This window comes from Pagrus major, chromosome 16 (genome assembly GCF_040436345.1).
Source record: "Pagrus major chromosome 16, Pma_NU_1.0".
In the NCBI taxonomy this organism is placed as follows: domain Eukaryota; kingdom Metazoa; phylum Chordata; class Actinopteri; order Spariformes; family Sparidae; genus Pagrus; species Pagrus major.
Genome location: NC_133230.1, coordinates 10182766 through 10202258, shown reverse-complemented (window position 1 = coordinate 10202258; position 19493 = coordinate 10182766). Strand labels below are relative to the sequence as shown.

At 40.2% G+C, this 19493-nt stretch overlaps 1 protein-coding gene across 4 annotated transcripts; it reads right to left on the bottom strand.

Annotated features, from left to right (window-relative positions):
* Positions 1-378: 378 nt before the first annotated feature.
* Positions 379-19153, bottom strand: rxrba (retinoid x receptor, beta a). 4 transcript variants are annotated; one of them, XM_073484500.1, is made up of 13 exons: positions 18986-19051; positions 18056-18196; positions 15837-16072; positions 14646-14799; positions 14302-14481; positions 12265-12285; positions 9884-10044; positions 9478-9607; positions 8660-8792; positions 4488-4523; positions 3538-3629; positions 3278-3383; positions 921-2544 (listed from the first exon to the last, which is right to left on the bottom strand). In XM_073484500.1, the coding sequence occupies exons 2-13, from the start codon at positions 18069-18071 to the stop codon at positions 2397-2399; spliced, it is 1413 nt and encodes a 470-aa protein (XP_073340601.1). In that variant the 5' UTR covers positions 18072-18196; positions 18986-19051; the 3' UTR covers positions 921-2396. The 4 variants fall into 4 exon arrangements, with proteins under 4 accessions (XP_073340602.1, XP_073340601.1, XP_073340603.1 ...); XM_073484501.1 differs by lacking the exon at positions 12265-12285 and having other exon boundaries at positions 379-2544; positions 18986-19153; XM_073484502.1 differs by lacking the exon at positions 4488-4523 and having other exon boundaries at positions 2308-2544.
* Positions 19154-19493: the final 340 nt, after the last annotated feature.

Sequence of the window (19493 nt, the reverse complement as noted above, 5' to 3'; positions counted from 1 at the left end):
TAGTTTGCTGTATTTCTCCTGATCCAGTAGTAGCTGCATTTGACTTTTCACTGCAATGCTCAGATGCACTTGCCCACAAATTTCAATCACAGTAAATGTCAAGTGCTGTTGTCAATGAAATCTAGCCAATCAATCACCAGGAACAACAGGAAACATTGGCAGAAGTTGGTGCAAAAGCAGCGGTGAGGTGTGGTTTGGCCCTGGGCTCAATAACAATTTAATAGTGACGTCGTTACATGTCGAATGTTGATTCAACAGCAAAAAATAGAGCTTTGAATTGTTTTTTTTGGGAGCCACATATTTCACATTCACGTGAGTGTGAACAGGCCTTTGTTTCTGCATGACTCCTGTGTAGTTGTTTTTTTTTTTATTATTTACATCTACTGTACAAAAGTGGCAAGCATTGAGCCAATATACACTAAATAAAGTTTCCAAAGCAGCAGGTAGTAAGTGTAGGATTTCCATTATGTAGGACTAACCTATTTCATTATTGCATTACAGTAACATGACACACAAGAGGTCTTTTGTAATTCAAACACCACCAAGCCATATGTGATACCAATTGACTACCAGGTGAAATTAAATGTTGCATGATTGCCTCCGTCAGCTAATTTCAGCTTGTCTTTACATTTTTCATCTCTGCTGCTGTTCATTGTGTAGCACAAAACAAATATCAGCTTTTTTGCCCCTCATTATATAGAGGGGACAGAGTGCAGCATCTCCAATGCAAAGCAATGTATCTCTGACCACTTCAGTATCTTGTACAAGGACACTTCAATAATTCCTGTGTAGAGGGGTCAAACGTCACAGTTACTTCTGCACTCAATAGTCTCGCTGAACAGTAGGACACACAACTGAAATAGAGGCTGACCAGTTATAAGCAGAATTGTTCAAAGAACACAGCATTTTGTTTTTCTCCGCCGTGGCCAATAAACAGGTGATACAAGGACTTTTTGGAATAAAGAGCAACCTATCAAGTATAATTGACATTCAGCTGAGCAGGGTGTTAGGACAGACTAACATACCTGATGCAGCCAACATTTCCAACCATTTGACTGGTGGTTAGTGCTAATTCCCAAACCTGGTCATCATCTGTACAGGGAGTGGCCAATTATTAAACAAGTAATATAACAAATCATCACATCTGACTTGAAAAATGATGCAATAATGTGAAAACCCTACACATAGTACCTTCAGGGTCATCTTAGGTGTCTGAGAATAGATGGTCATTTCTAGGAAACAGGAACATTTACACAGTTACAACTCACAAAAGTGCATAAATGACCACCAGCAAAGGGAGGATTTGGGGGAACGGGAGATAAAAGACTAACAAATACGATTTTGTCTCGCATGAAGCTGTACTTCCCGTGAGCCTCGAGCGGTTTAAAATACCAAACAACTGCCAAAATAGAGAAAAGGATAAAATCAAAACTAGGAAAAAAAAAAAAAATTCAAGTCATTCTTCTTGTCTTACAAAGCCCGCTGTGCGCATCAGAGTGGGAGGGACAAAGTTTTTCTGTTCAACAAAGTGCTCCCAACCCCCTTTTCCTGGATTTCAATGCCTTGGAAAAAGCTCTCATTTCATGAGTACAGTACTTCAAAATAGAAACTCAAACAAGTTTCAGCATGAATATTCAAAAAAAAAGCATAAAATATTTCAATGTTTACAAGACCGGATAAACTCACTGGGAGGGTGTTTCTGCCTGTCCGTTAAAAGGACACCTCCTGGCCAATAAGAAGTGATTTTTTTTTTGATGGAGGACAGTTGATTGAAATGCTACGCACCTGATTTTAAGCTAAAACCATACATGAATAACTAACTGGCTAGTGATGGATATAATATACAGAGGTGCAGCTAGCAGTGTAACTAAGTCACCCAAGTAAAAACAGGGGAAGTAATACCAGTTACGCAGAAGCAAAAACCCACTGTGAGATGAAGATGTGAAAACTGAAGGCTAACTTAAAATTAAGACATTAACTGTATATGTGTGATAAAAGGGGATGTATTCCTTGAGTTGTAATAACCCCTATGGTGGAAAACTGAATATGGGAAAAGATGTTGAAAATGTGTGAGTGTGTGTGTGTGTGTGTGTTAGCATATTAGCAATTCAGAGCCATATCATCTGTGTAATAGTTACGTTTTATGTCAAGTCATTGATGCAAGTTAAGATCTGCGCGTATGTGTGTGATGAGAATTAGCCTATGACAGGGAATATGTGTGTTTTTTTCTTTCTCTGTGTGTGTGTGAGTGTACAAATGTACAGCCGGTACATTAAAACCAGCAGGTGCTGCAGTTAAGCGAGGCCCAACAAGAAGAGCCAACAACCCAAACATGGGGTGACATTGTTGGTAATCCTGGTGTACATCGGATCCTGACCGGACCGAACCTGGCTCCTCTAGGTGAGCTGGTGAGGCGCTTCTAGCATCTCCATCAGGAAGGTGTCGATGGGCGTGTCACCAATCAGTTTAAAGAAGAACAGGTGCTCCAGGCACTTCAGACCAATGGAGCGCAGTGCTGGGAGCCGCAGAAGGAGCTTTGCAAACCTGCATGACAGAGGGAAGGATGAGAAGGACGGCAGAGTGAGAAATCATCTATCAATCATATCAACTGAAAACAAGCGTGAAAATATAATTCTTCAGATTGTTGTCAAATGGATTTCTGGGAAATGCAGAAATGTAACTTACTAGACTGGAGCTAATTGCAGCTGGTTGTGGAGTCAAGTGGGTTGGGATACATAACACAATATCTAATAATATCTAACAGTGTAAAGCCTAATTTATGCTCAGTATGTTGACAAAGTCTCAAATGTTGTCTACTGACAAAAGGCATGTTCCACCTTGCCCTGCATTTACACCTAGCTTTAAAAAATACAGTCAAAATGAAATGTACAACTTTAAATCTGTATGTGTAAACCTCACCAGAAAGTGACAGTATTACTGTCAGTCAGTGTTACTTCTTCAGCCAGCTTAGTTGAAGAGCATAAACATACTAACATGATCAAAGCGGTGGCATCAGTATTAAACTGAAATTGTTTCAGAACTGGTTAAAAACACCTTTTGCCATGTTTAAGTAAGGGAAGGCAAATTTGTGACTCAACAGAACTCGTTCTGGTAGATGTCTTTTGTTTGTGGCCTGCATAATATCCATACTTCAACCAGCTGTTCTGTGCAGCAATGACATTTTTAAACGGCTGTGTTGAATATTATCTAACTGCCGCCAGTCAAAGCAAAGACCCTCACCTCTGACATTTGAGTATGTCTGTGTGTTACAGCGTACCTGCCCTGCTGATCGGGGTACTTCTGTTTGCAGTAAGACTCGAGAGATGCGTACACCCTCTCTCTCAGGAGCTCCACCTCACTGGGGTTGGACAAACCCTTTGCATCTTCAGGTGAAAACAGACATTTAGATTATTTCTATAGAGAAATTACCAACATTTTTACATGTACCTACTTTGAGTGCTAGCCTTGAATTTATTCATTTTCATTTGGTGTCCCTGATTTTCCACATGATTTTAAACCTTCCGCGTGTCTGTGTACCTGGGTTAAAGAGGATGATGGCTCGAAGGCAGCCCAGCTCTGTCTTGTCCATTTGCATGTCCCTCATCTTGCTTACAAGCTCTGTCAAAACTCTGAGGAGAGAAGAGGAGGAGAGAAGAGGAGAGAGGAGAAGAGGAGAGGAGAGGAGGGGAGGGTAATCCCAGAGACAAGAGGAAAGGGAGGGAATGAGAGTAACAACAACAGAGAGGGACCAGACTCAATAATCACACTGTTAATTATGGTTTCTTCTCAATGTAATGACTTTAAATCCAAACTACTTAGTGAATGGCTGAACTGCTGGTTCTGCAGGGGCAAGAAAAAACACTCCTTACACCTGGCCAGAGTGGCGACTGCTGCCACCAAATGGTGGTAAGTTCTGGCTGCGGCTGGTGCTGGTTTTTGTTTTTTCCTACTTAATAATTTAGTGTTTGCTTGTCTCAATATTAGTTGTGCTAGCAAATGTGTGAAAGTTGTTGTGAAAACGGTGTGTAAGTGACCATCAGCTGTTGACTCTTGAGACATATGGCAGTCAGGGTTCAGAGGCTAAACATATTTTAACTCTCTAACCCCAAACGCACACTCACATTTTAGTGCATAACAGTTTTATTCATATTTGTTTGAGAGGAAAGCTGGGGTGCCCTTGGTGTAGACCCAGAGTGTATGTCATTGATGTATAATTCGAACTTTCCATCACGGACAGAGTGTCACTGAAGTGGACCATCACCAACTCCCGAAGGCTCAACAGTGAATCATCATCTAAACCTGATTGAGTCAAATGATTCTGAGTGGATGTCGTTCTGAATAATATCTTGAAGCGAAAACCTGCTGGCTTCTGCAAAGCTGCGGAAAAGCCTGAAGCATCAACCTTTTAGCTCTGGGCCTGTGTTTTTCTCAATGCTGAGTCAAGAGGAGGGGTTTAAGAAAAGTGTTGTGTGTAGTGGCGTAATTACCTGTCAAATATGGCCCCAACCTCAGCATTGTGCGCCCTGTGTATTCAATCACAATGTGTTATTACAATGTTATTACACAGTTACATTGTTATTACAGAATATTGTCTGTTATCTGATCCCTTCAGCTGTACAGTGCGTTTACACATGATTTATAAACTATTTTCTGATACGTTTAAAACTGTTGTTAAATACTATGCTCGGGGTTTGTTGACATTTTTTGTGTCTGGACTCAGTTTGATTTATCTTGCACCTGCACCCTAACACTGTAGTCTTACTTAAGACACAACTATATTCACATGTTTCAAAAATGAGCAAAAAGGAGGTTATGATAAATCTTATGAGTCAAATGTGTAACAGCAGAAAACCATTAGTACACATGAAACTGTTCACAAGTGAAAAACTAGACCCTCGACCTTTGTTAAGCTACGTGTCAATGCATCATGAAAATTAACTTTAAGTCCAACTGAAATAATGTTTTTTGTCTGCTACAGACTAATAACTGCTCTGTAAATATCTGTCTATGCAGATGGTGACTTTATTTTATAAATCCTGCATACAGCAGTAATGTTAGTGTCATTTCATAGGCAGAGCAGACGGTTATGGGTCGGGGTAAAAGTGCTGTGATGACGTCAGTTTGTAGGATTGATTCAGCTGCTGCACATTGAACAGCATGTAAATGTATCAGTAAACGTCACTTTGGTCCAGTTAGACGCTGGTATGTTCTTTACTCGTCAATATCATTTACAATGCCTGTGACATGTAAGCTACAAGGATGCAAGTTTGTTTAATTTGTCCTACAGTGGAACACAAAATCCCTTTTTTCTGATGACTAGATGTGCTTTCAGTTGGACTTCAAGCAGGCTTCACAGAATTGATCCTATTGTGTGAAAATTAGAGGCTTGAAGTGCAAAATACAACATTTCAAAAAACTAATTAACACAAAAAATAACCAACAAAACAGAAATCAACAACTTATAAATGAACAAAACAGAAAACAAAACATTTCAAAAAACACAACAACCTAAAAAGAGAAGTGCCTACTATCTTTGTCGTTCTTGTAATTTATTGGGTGGCAACAGTGTCACTGAAATAACAAGAATATGTAGATAAAGACGCAACACACGCTCTTTTCTTCTGCTGTGTGCACCTGTTACAGGTTGTCACACTTCCTTCGCTCATGGATTTGGGGATACATGGGTCGAAAAGTCAAACCCCACGCTTAGAGACACAAAATAGTAGGTACCCACCTTTTCAAGTTTGCAAAATGTTGACTTATGTGTTTTTTCTTTTGTCAATTTGTGCTGTGAAATGCCATGTTTTTCTGTTGTGTTCTCTGCAAAAAGCAGTTTGTTCAGTTGTTTCGTTAGAGCTTGTTGTCTTTTGCACTTCTGAGCCATTAAAAAACAAGAAGTAGTAAGATATAGTGAGATATTTTATCATTTGCATCCTCCTGTATAAAATATGATATAGTAGTTTCAAACAGATGCTGGTGCGAAGCTGAAACAAAAGCCTGCTGCAAGAAGAGAGCAGTGCTATGAGAATATTAATAAGTATCAGAAGAAAATCATCTAGCCATTTGCCATACAAGATTTCTAAGCAACAATAACCCTCTCTAACAATGTAATTTCTGTGTAATTAACAGTGAACTGACACCCTGATGTAGTTTGGATTTAACATAAAAGATAGTTGTGGTTTTTTAAAAAGTGATTTGGGTATTTCATTGTGATCCAAAGCACAGTCTAAATGGCAATATTTTCATGATTTGGATGATGCTTTGCTTTCTTCTGCACAGCATGGATGCAGGAGGGAAAACTGTATGAGGGCAACACAAACAAACACGGAGGAGAGTGAAAGTGACGCAGAACACATACTTAACATTATTATGTAAAACTGTTTTATATTATTGTCACAAGCTTATTTTAAAATTTGTACAAAGGTTGTAAACAAAAGGAGAAAAATATGAGTTAGAACTTTTAATTTGTCGAGGAAATAGGCCTTTTCCATATTTTTTTCAACTATTTATTTACTGAAAATGACAGAAAATGTGTTTTATCCTGAAATGTATATTTATTGCACAGCCCTATGTCACATGTTAACCGAATATAATTTTTCTATCAAAAAAATGTCAAAAACATCTAATTGTAATCTGAGATAACAATTGATGAGGCTGTTTTTATGTTTATATTTTAAAGTATTTTGGGATCTCAAACTTAAAAGCTTCTCTTAGCTAAAAATGTGCATGACTGTGGATTGATATAGAAGAACATAAAGAACAATAATATGTATGTAATTCAATTACAGTCAGTGGGTGATATGTGGCCGGATGCCCTCCCCTTTGTAAGCCAAATAAACCAACATGCATCCTCCTCTCCATTCCTAGGAGCAGAGAGTACAGGGGCAGATGGGGTTGTTTAGTTGAATATGATAGTCTACTCTGCCTGACTCATTGATCCTTCACCTGACTGAAGTTTATACTAGTTAGAATCTATGGCCATGACCATTACTATATATGACGATGTTTACAGTGAAATATCGTGATGGACGACGGCATCGTTGTTTACGAATCAGAGGCAGCGTGTCCCCTCAGTGTTGTCGTAAGGCAGCAGTTGCGTATTAGCTCACCACTGTAGCCGCCGCTGTTTCCCACCGTTGTTCTGACATGACTCTCCAGCTGTCTCGCCCTGCAGAGGAAACTATCTCCTGTTACCAACGACATACACCCCTGTGCCAGGTTTCAAAACGTCCTCGTCTCCGCACCACATGTCAGTAACTTGGCTTTGTTCAGCCTCATATGCATAAAACAAGGTTGGCCAACTAGACAAGGAAGCTAAGCTAAGAAAACCGTGTATACAAACGGCATGACTAAGAGAAACAGCGGCCCGCAGGAAAATTCTTGGGTTCACCTAACTGAACTGGTTTAATAAGAAATTAATGAACGGGACATGGAGACGTCATATTAGTGCACTGAGAAGCAACATGCTTCTTTTCATTTCCTCTCCCCACATATCACAAACAACAACTCTTGCCCTACAGCAACTCTGAGGAGACACGCCACTTGATTGTGCTCTCTGGTGAGGAGCCTTTTGAATCACTGTGTTTGCGATGGTCAGGGATTAGTAGTCGATGGCTGTCAGCCATCGCCGATGGATGACGCCATCGTTCATCGGCCCAACCCTACTGTGTATTGATAAATCAATGGTGCTGTCCGTGGTGCTGAAGTCACAGACATATTTGTAATCCTGCCGCGAGTTTCGTCTTGGACCTTAAATATTCTCTGAACTTATATACCATAAATACTCTTTGCTATATTGTAGCCTAAAATACTGCTCTGATTTAGCTTGTTGTAGAAAATTTAAAGGTGTATTTACTCATTAATTTATAAAAAAGACAACTGTAGTAGGGAGATAAAGAAAATGAGTTGTATCAGAAGGTTTCTGTTGTGAGGTCTTGACGTCAACATGAGATCACAAAACAATTATTATAGGTGGGCAGGAAAGAAAATGTAAACAAATAATATAGTCCCATGGCCTCTACAACTTTTTTTTTATTTTTGTGTTCACATGTTAGTATTGTACATTTGCCAGCCGTTAACACATTATCAAACTCTGCAATAGGTGCTATGCCACTGAGTGTGTGTGTGTACGTGTGTGCATGTGCGCATGCATGTCTATGGGTAAGCATTAGTCACCAGCCACCTTGGCATGCGCTGTCACCCTACAGGCAATACTATAGAAGCAAAGTCGCTCAGCCAATCACAGCCAACGCAGAACACAGCAGCTGCAGCCAACCAAAGATGAAGACACAGAATCTTAAACTTTTACCACAGTCACTATTCCAGCTAAACCTGAATAATATCTTTGATGAGAATATAAAAATAAACCATCAGGGCCAAAGAAATCCACGTGGATGATAAAGTCTTCTTTCTTTCTTCCTCCAGCTTTCAGGATCGGCGTGGATTTACATGAATCAGGTGAATTTAATTGGCATCTAAAGTGGCTTCTAAAAATCACTGATATCACATAATGCTTAAACTCTCCAGTGAACACTTTATTTTTTTGGGCATGTCCTCTCCAGTTGGGTCAGCCTCCATAACTTCTGAATGCTGGGGAAACATTAATGTGGCCAGTCTGTCAGAGTGATACTGTCTGTGCATACATGTATCTATGTATTACCTGTCAAAGATGGCTCCAACGCCTGCACTGTGAGCACTGTTCCTGTGGACATGCAGGCCGGTGGCCAGCAAAATCCCGTCCTTCACTGAGATGGAGCGATGGGAGAACGATGCAATCAGGAGTTCATTCCAGCCTGTTGGTGTCGGAGGTGTGGCGTCAATATTTCTGGAGAATCTTAACGTCTAAATATTATACAGTTTAAGTGAATGTTCCTGGTGTTAATTTATCAATGATATTCTCACTAAACACCTGCTGACAACTCTAATTCCTAGAAAAAAGACTTTTGAATGTAATTTCTCTGTTTCTCATGTGTAGTGTCCAGTGTTTTCTGCAACCTCATTACATACATGATGAATAACAAATGCTGTATTAGGAGTTGACTGTCAGACATTACACTCCACCTACTTTCCCTTTAATTGTCATGTTGCAGACGGACAAGTTAAAACTCTGAAGCCACTGTCAAGAGGTACCACAGAAAAAGTTTGTGTCAAACCAATTTCATTATTTTCAAATTCTGAGGGCTGGGAGTGTGGTGTTGAAGTTGGCTCATGTTTGACCGCACTTGCATGACAAAAAGAAAACACAGTTGTATTATAAGGGGATAAATATTCTACAATTAATTCTAAACAGCGTACACTTAAACTGAAGTCTGAACACTAAGATGGCCCTTTTGTTAGGTGGCTAAAATACATTTTGCTTGTGCCCCTGTCCACAGCAGTCAAATGCATAGCTTCCATGCCGACACTGCTGTCTAATACACTGACTATGGATGCAAAACTTTTAAATTAACCCTTTAAATCTTCTGATTGAGAGCTTACCTGCACGGAGCAAGATAACCTGGTCGTCCAGGGGCAGTTCAGAGAAGTGAGGGATCCTCTTGGCCCACTCCACCAGGGTAAAGAGCTGCTTGTCTGCTGCCTGACAGATGTTGGTGACAGGGTCGTTGGGCTGAAGAAAGCAGATTTAGAGGATTATTGATTATTATTTCTTCAAATATCATATTAATCATACAAACAACAACTTGTGAGGATTCTTGAACTGTACCTGCAGTTGTTGAATTAACATAAGCTCAATTATATATTTGAATATACTCAACAAATACATAAAGTGGAGATCATCTCATACGTTCAATATTTACATCTCAAGCTTAATTTGGTAATAATTTTGAATGTGAGAAATCACAAAGGAACACAGATTGTAGCGGATCTCCACCAGACTACTCACAGAGCTGCCGCCTGAACTTCCATCAGCATGAAGCTCCGTCTTTTGCTCGACAGCCATCTCTGCTTCCAAAATCTTCTCTACCGGCATCTCCTCGTTCACTGCACTAGTCGACTCAACCTCGCCTTCTCGTTCCTTGTTCCTCTGTCGCTCCTCTTGGACAGCTGCAGGATGGGGGATTGGGGTTGACAGAAGGGAACACAGAAGAAAACAATGAAGGACAAGAAAGGAGAGGAAGGAAGGAAGATTAGGAATAGCAGAGAGAAGCAAATGTGGGTGCGAACGATGGGTTAAATGACAGAGAAACAGGAAAGGTCGAAATACAAACGAATGGACAGGAATAGTGAAACAAATGGTTTGGGCAGACAGGCAATGGTAGACAACATACGACAATTAAAGACAGCAAGAAGAGCACAGGAAAAGAGAATGAAAGGTAGTGGAAAAATAAATGTACAGACACATGCGCCACCAGACATCAGAATGGAAAAAGTGAGAGAAGAACAATTGGAGATGAGTGGATAAAAAAAGAGAGAAATGAGTGAAAATGAATGGTGTGTGAAGTGATTGGCATACAAAACAAGATACAAGAGTAAGACAAGATAAATGAAAAGAAATGTACAAAACAGTGGGAAAGAAAAGAGACAGAGATATGTACAGTTCATGATAAATTCAGAGTCTCTCATACGGTCTTTCATACTTCTTTCAGGCCCTCTAACAAAGCAGAAATATATACATATTACGCATAAACATATATTATTACTATTACATAATAGTAATTGCTTCAAAGTGACATTCAGGTTGGTATTCAGAGAGATGGCATTTTGCCCAAAATTAACCTTCACTGTGAGGAAATTTTTTTTTCTCTTAGTCCCTTATCCAGATTAAGAAAACTAGGTTTCTCATTTTTATGAAATCAGGTTACTGCAGAAAGACGACCCCAATCAGGTTCATTTATGTGCATGTAAAACCAATGAATACAACTGTCCAATCATACTGACAAACATTTTCCCTTTTCTTGAGTTTCTAAAGAAGTTGTCATCTAACAAAGTGTGGATACCAAAGCAAATCACTAGTATACGAGAATCTACTCGGCAGTAAACCTGATTCAGATTGTGTTGGAAAGCTTTATCCATTTCAGTGTAGTGTACGGTGCATTGTATACACAACACTACAAAGATAATTGGACAAATTGTATAAACATAATTAAAGTCAGCATGCTCGATATTTTGGTTGCAAGTCCTGAGCAGTCAAAGACTGTTGACTGTGGTTATGTGACTGGCTTGGTCCATCAAGAACATCCTGCTGTAGCCCTACAAATGTTGTTGCTTTAGTTGTATGTTTAAGATCACTGACAACATCGTCCTAAAAATGTGGATAGGAATAAAAAAAATTGTAAGAGTCGTACACTGTTCACCAAATACAAACATAACCACCATAAAACATCCAAACTGATCGCTGCATCACACGACAGAAAGTTTCACTGTCTAAATACGTACAAACAGTCTCATTTAACTGACACGTTCCAGGAAGGTTTATAAATTCATTTCTTATGTGTGTTTTTGTTTTTATTGGTTGACCATTTGTTGAATCGCAGAAAATGTCAACAATTTGTTGATCCCAGCTTGTAAAATGGAAGGATTTGCTGCTGTTTGGTGGCATTTTTGTTAGTAAATGAAGAGTCTTTGAAGCAATTTGAGGATGTCACTTTGGGATTTCTTTGACATTTGAGAGACTAAACGATTAATCGAGAAAATAACTGGCAGAATAATCAGCCTTAGATAGACATGAGATAGATTAATGAGTATGCCTTAAGTTTGAATCCTAGTATGCGCACTTATTCTCAAAGAAAATCAAGAGTTTGGAAAAACTGATTTTAATCTACTTAATATCATCGATTTCCATTTGTCACTGTGTCTGTATTTGATAGATAAAGATAAAGAAAAGGAGTGCCAGTTGGCAAAAATGTTGAAAAGTGGGCATCTCACGTAGAGCAGCCACTTCAGAAGTCAAGACAACAAAGTATCCTTTAACAAAAAAGTTTTTAAAGTTCCTGTAAAAAAGTGAATCTGCTCTGTGGCGAACTGTCAGAACTATGAATTTGGGCAGCACCCAAGAATAAATAACTTTATAGTAAAGTAGGATGAAGATTAAAAGGAGTGTGCAAAGTCAGAAAACCCTACAGAGACCTATAAAGGTTAAAAAAAAAAAATAATATGGGGAAGTGATTCAAGGCTGGCACAGGTCCACCTCGGAGCACTGGGAGCAAACTACGGCAAAACATTTCAAACTAGCTCCTTCTCATAGATATGCAATGTAATATCTCTCTGCTTCTTGCTCACTCATACAGACACAGACACACACCCCTCCCTCCCTCTTCTCCTTACATCTGTCGTTCATCTTGGCCACTACAGAAGGAGGGAGGGGGGGAGAGAGAGAACGAGAGGAAACAAAAAGAGGAAGAGAGGGGGAAAGGGGGTTAGTGTTTACAAGGCTTACCCACCCCCATCTCCCTCTCTACCACTCTGTACTCGTTCTTTCTATCCCCTGTTGTACAAATATTACCGAGGCTCTCAGTGAAATGCACAGGAAAAATGTCAACACTGATACCATCATTCTGTGATGCATTTACTACTAATTATAGATTAGGTATTAAATCTCAATTACATTATGCTAAGGGTTAACAGGTTGGGGCATCTTACAGTAGAGAGCGGAGCTGCCTTGAGCGTTACTATCATTTGCGTTAGTTTTATACTCGTGATCACAGTGATCAATATAGAAACAACAGTGACCACACATCTCAGCATCTTCACAAACATAAAGTTAATAAAGTTGAGATTAATCTACGATGAATGAAGCATCTTAATGAGCCGGGGAATTCAGTCCTTCTCTACTAATCCAATATGAGAAAGCACAGTTGGCGGTGCATTTAGCTCTTACCACCTGTACACGGTACAACTCTAAGAGACTAATCTGCAGATAATCTCAGACTGACTGGCTGAAAACGGATTTAACGTGAGTTTCTGTGTTAATTTGACATTGGTATGATGCATAGAGATCAGTGGTAATTTGTAAATGTGTTTGTTTCCTTTTAATATAAAGAGCTTTGAGTGTTTCACAAACTCACAAACAATTCAAGACTGAAGTTTGACGTTTAATTTCAAAATCTGGGGATATGATTAAAAGTAATACAGTTTAATATCTGTTTAGAAGACCAAACAGTGGAAAGTATGGGAGACATTTACCTGTGACTGATGGCCACCTGAAGACAAACACCAGGTAAATACGACAAAGTTACCTGATACTTCCAGACTACAAGTTCACAAGGATCACCTCAACCATTACACAGCACCCACAAAGTATTTAACCCCTCTGACTTCTTCATGGTTTGTTTTACTGAATCACTGCGGAAGCAATGGGGACTTCTGATACCAAGAAAAGAAAGACAAAAACTCAAAAAGGACGGGGTATATCGTCTAGGATCTTACGTTATAGATTACCGAGGGCCACAAAGTATGCACTAGGGTTGCAACAGTATGAGGTTTTTAATGGTACGTCTCAGAAAACATCACAGTTTCACAGTAAATGATTTTACACACAATTATTATTATTATCATCAGTTAAAACAACCCTTAAAGTAATGAAAACAGAAGCAGTTTTTGGTTAAACAAACATTTTATTATAATTTTCCAAAATATTATGTCCTGACAGACGTGAAAGTTGATATAAACTTCTAAAATATTTCTTGAAATAACACTAATACGGTAGAATTTAATACCGTAGATGAACAAATGCGCGTGGTACTATAACTGTCAGTTCTCATACCTCGGTATACCTTGAAACTGGTATACCGCTGCAACCCTGATATATACTCGTGTCCTCCATTTTGGGGCAAACGAAGGCTGCCATTTCTCAAACGTATCTGAGGGGTCCTTTGGAAAGGGAGACCCTTAACGATGTGTCCAGCATTGATGTGTCGAGTTTGAACAAGAGCAAACTGTTGAGCTGGGAAAGAGCCGAAGTATTGTGGGAGCTTGTGAAGTGAAGTTGGCAAAACTTTAGGTTTTCTCTTTTATAAATATGACAAGTGAGTTCTTTATTAGTAGTGTCAGTCCAAGACAGCAAATATGCCACATTTAAAGGAGACTAATTTCTTCCAGCTCTGGAAAAGAAGATCAATCACGAGTCTACTGTTGGATACTCTTGAAACTGGATTTTGAGTGGACAATACATAATGTGTTTTGCTTTAAATAATTTATCAATTAAAATGATCTTGAATCTTTGCTTGCAAATGTTTTTTGTCCGTTTTAACCTAGAACTGTATGTGTGAAAAGGTGAAACGGCCTCATTTTTATGGGTCATGAGCAGAAGGGGCTGAAAAGCAGCCATGTACAGGGTGTGCTGAAGTGCCCCTGCTTGCTCACCTTCTCTCTTCATGCCCATGGCCAGGCACTTCTGGTAGCGACAATACTGGCAGCGGTTCCTCTGCCTCTTATCCACCATACAGTCTTTGTTGTCCCGACAGGTGTAGGTCAGGTCTTTGCGCACGGTCCGCTTGAAGAAGCCTTTACAGCCCTCACAGCTGTAGACACCGTAGTGTTTACCTGGAGGATGTGGGAAGGCAAAGAAGTAAAACAAAAGGGATGACACAATATTTCAAGGCTGACATTTTAAAGAATCTCAGGGCCTCTGAATTGTTTAGACTGTTTTGCAATAACTCAAAGGCGAAGCACAGAAAATGAGAGTTGTATTGAAGGTGTCTTGTCACCAGAGGATCTGTCTCCACAGATGGAACACAGGCGTTTTTGGGAAAGCATCGGCCCTGGGCTGTGGGGCGAAAGCTGCTTCAGGCCCAACGGAGGTTTCACATCGTCGGAGCTGCTCACTGCATGGAGCCCGGACATGGACACTGTTGAGTTGATCTGAAAGAACAACAGAGGAGAGAGTGAATACAACGACGACAAGGTTTTCTTTTAGGTGAATTTAATGATGCCCCACAAAAACACAAGGTCACAGTGAGAGTCCAGCCTGTAACCATTGTTTTAACTTTTATCAGTCCCTCCCTCTCTCTAAACCATGTCTCGTCTCCTCTCGTCTCTTGCATCAGTCTTGCAAGAACAGAGAAGATAAGGACTGAAGAACAAAACTCATTGCATCTGGCAGGTAAACATGTAGGCAAACAGTGGCTCCCTTTATTAGATGCAAGAGAGTTGTGTCATTATTCTGCTTCACTGTTCTGTATAAAACACAGACGGGGGGCTGCATTATTTTCCCACTTTTTAGCTGACAGCGGAGCTAATAACAGAGTCAAATTGACGTCTGTGTGAAAACGGTGAGCCGGCACGCTGGGAGCCACACTACAGGCAGACGCTGTTGTGTTACACATCACTGTGTCATGGAGTTAAGCCAAAAGCAAAGCCAGCGTAATGACATGTCTTCTTTATGGCAGTATAGTGGGCTCTCTGTGTTAAAGGGACCATAGAGAAAGAAGAGTGGGAGCAATGGCTAGATCTGTAGCAATGTATTCATGGCCTCATGGTAAAGTATGACAGCCATTTTATCAACAATTTCGCAATGAATTACAAAATATTGAAACAGAGACAAGAATCTGTTTGATTTATGTCAGATATGCATTCAAATTAAATATAATATTGAAGCAAGTTGCGATCAGGACCATCTTAGCAAAGGTAAAAAAAATATGCGACTTATTTTATAACCAGATGGATTTTTTTTTAATGTAAAAATGAGTTTTTGAACTTTATATTTTCGCTGGCCTAAAAATATTGAAAAAATAGAATAATCTTATTCACACTGTTGCTCATACACAGCTGCTGAATCTTGAAACTATAATGACGGTCTGACCTGTGACAGAACAGGAAAACAACTGCATGGACAGGAATGTACAGCATGTTCATGATCTGTATGTCCTGAGATGTGCATTTACTCTATCCTCTCTTACCTGCGGGCTGCTAATGGGGCCATAACCAACCGACGGCGTGCCAGGTAGGCACGGCGAGCCCAAAGAGGAGCTGATGACAGAGAAGGGGGAGCCAATGCTACTGATGGGGCTGTTGACCCCTGTGGTGGTGACGGGAGGCAGGGAGGTCATGGACGCTGCAGCTGAGGGAACCAGCGGAGGCGAGCGCTGGCCCGATGGAGGGGAGGAGACAGACGAGCTGTCTGGGCTGCGAGAATCTGATGAGAGATGGCAAGAAGGAGAATATGTAAATAGTAGTAATGCAATAATTAGAAAAAATAATGTGGAACAAAAATGGCTGAGCTACTTAACAGAGGTGATGCAGTTTTTTTTGTTGTTTTTTTTAAATGGGACCATTTTAATTTATTCTCAGACTCAAACACAAATATGGCAGTTCAATTATCCACTAAATAACAGCTGTAAAAATAATAATAAGCAGCTGGAACAAATAAAAGCTGACACACAAACAATAATTTGCTAAATGTATCAGTCAGTCCCTAGTTTAACGACATGTTTTTATAAATAATAAGCAGCCTCGCTGGTTTCCTGTTCTTACTGCAGCTGTAAGTTTTATTTTTAAGAGAGAAACTGCTCTAACTGTCTGTCTGGGATCATGGAGTCTATTTTTCCTGTGATGCCAATCAAATGTTGCAGGTTTGCATTATTTCTATGCACTTTGCATGAAAACAATAACATTGATCAAGTTCTGTCTTGATTGTGAACTCTTACTTTGCTTAAAACTAAACACATTAGTTAAACATCGTCATTGCACCGTGTAAAGAATAGAGCTTTATATAAACAGCCCAGAGTTTGGGGCCTAATGAATCATACATGAAACAACCAAGGGTCAGACTTGGTTGCGTAGTTATTCTCTACAATTGTCATCAGTTTTCACTTATAATCTGAAATGAGGTTTACCTGAGAGATGCATTATGTGACTGTTGTGTCATCTAGAGGATGAAATTTATTTCAGTTTTATTGAATCATTTTTTTGGCTCTGTGATCTAAATCTGTTGGAATTTTGTGTCACATTTATTTAAACATTAAATCATGAAATAACAGACTTGAACTTCACTTTGGTAAATTAAAAATGTGATTTGTACATTTTGTTACTGTGTTGTGCTGGGAACTAATGGCACACCTTGCAAAGGGGAAAGAGTGCTGATTTTACCAACCCTCCATCATCCTCCCATTTGTTGAAATTTTTATGATGCAAGTTGCTTTATTTATGAATACTTTGTTTTTGCTGTGGTTTGTATTTAGTCGGCACTTTCTTCTGCAGCTGGCTGTGAGGAGTTTATGAGAGGAGTCATGCTTTCAAACACTGGGGACATCTTTTTTCTCCTAATTTCTAATTTGACGTATTTTTTCCTCACAAGTCTCAATCATCTTCTGACACTGGCACAACTCCACCCGTCATTTACATCACCAAGCGCCAGAATAAGCATTTGTAAGGACTATTGATGTCCAGTTACATAGTAAGATGTGCGGAAAATCTACTTGTAAATCACTGATTTTATGTTACTGTGAGGCGTTTTGGACTACAGCACATAAACAGTGGTCACCATACTTTCCACAGCAACGATTAGATCTTGAAGAAGCCAAAGTCTGCAACACTTTATACACTTTCTAGTGTGCTGTCAGTGATCAGCACCTCATTAAAGCTCTTGCCATGCACAGAGATGCATCGAGAATCGTTTTGCATTCGAATCGTTGACAGCTGAATCGTAATCGAATCGTGAGGCCAGTGAAGATTCGCACCTCTAATGTTTATGGAGTTTGTCTTTTGTAATGGTGCACCATTTAAATCTATTATAGCACTTGCTGTACATTACAATATGTCTGTCATAATGAAAAGAGACAGTAATTGGACATATAGGAAACTTCATTTTAAATACACAATTGCAAGGAAATTGTGGAGTTGGTTTAAACATACATGCTTTGGAAGAAAGGCAGTTTTAAGTGAACTGTGACACTATCTATCTCTATCTTTAATAAAGTATTAGATTAGTCATTGCTTCATCATAACCCAGATCTTTCATAGGCCTGATTTTACACCAGACAAACATGTATACAAGTACAATCTGTATAGTTGCAGCTAATAAGCATCAGTTTCCAGGCGCAACAATGTTTTCTAGACATTAATGTTGCTGCTAACACACAAAAAAAACAACAAAAACCCAGTGCAGTTGTTTTCTTACCTCTGCTGTCTCCCATGATGGTGGAGGGGCTGTCTGACAGCGACACACCCGACGTGCTTCCGTCTCCAGCAGCCCGCTGTCAAACTCTAGACCGCGGACTGAGGCCCGGGCCGGAGTTGTTTTGGGAAACCAAAAACGGGGCTGAAATACCAACACAAGACAGACATAAGACTGTGGTGTGGCCCAAACAATGTCCATTTGGTCGTGAAAATGTCAAACAAAACGAGGGTCTGAGCTGTATCTACGCTTAGTGAAAGAAATATGCGTGTATTTGAGGCATTTCTGGCATTTTAGTGCAACGTTACCGCTGCATCAGGACTTGCAGAGCAGCCAGCTGTTCGGCTGATGCCAGGACCGTCTCGTCTCAAGTACACAGCACAGACACGTCGTTAATTATTAATAAAGAAATAGTCTGTAGATACCAGACACCGGCTGTGTTATCTTGGTTCAACGCGGGGGAAGAAAAGCGCCACATTCCAGCATAAAGATAAAGACCAGACAAATGGCAACAAACTACTGTTCACACATGCTACAATTAGCCGCCTGCTAGCTCGTAAACTAGCTCACGTTGCTAGCGAACGCTAACAACGTCTGCGCCTGTCGTAGGGTTAAGTTGCTTGTTTTAGCAACCATCGTTCAATATAAGTGTTTTTTATTACATGTACCAGCATGACATTCACAGCAAACAGCTCTCTGACGTTACGTTTTTGTTGAAATTACACTACGTCTGGCAAAACAAGCTAGGCGCTAACTACACTTAGCCACCTCGCCTAGCTAGCAGGCTAGTTAGCCCCGACTGCATCGCAGGAGAGCAGGCGAACGGGACCAAACCAGTCTGGGACAGGTTGTTCCACCTCTACCCCAGTCTCCTTACCATAAACAAACATGTCGTACACATATATTTCGTGCAAATAAATACAGGTTACTGACTGTTTAGCGGCACAGCTTCTTCGCATGAAAGATGTGGCGACTAGGCCCCGTGCGTGTGTCTGTTTCTCCCCCCACTTTGCCTCGTAGTCAACCCTCCCTCCCCCTGCAAGGATGAAAACATGATGATGGTGGAGGATTTGGCTTAGTGCTCCCGTACAGTTGAACATTGGCTCAGAATCACTGCAGTGATGACTTTTTTTCCCCCGAGGCAGGAGGAGAAGTTGTGTGTGGTCATGTCACGCCTCGCATGTCAACACAGGGAGGGAGACGCATCCAGTGCACGAGGTCAAGAGGTCAAGACGAGTTCAGCTCAGCGTGTCAGCTGCTCGAGAGGTTATTGTGGGACACTGCTGCATCGATCCACCTGCTCAGCTGGACAACAAACCTGTGTTACAGTCCTGCAGGTGAGATCCCTTCAAATCAATTATGCATAAATGTTTCTATACTTGCAGGAGCAGCAGACATGAAGCCACATGTAGGAATCAGGATCAGCTTTATTGGTTTGTTA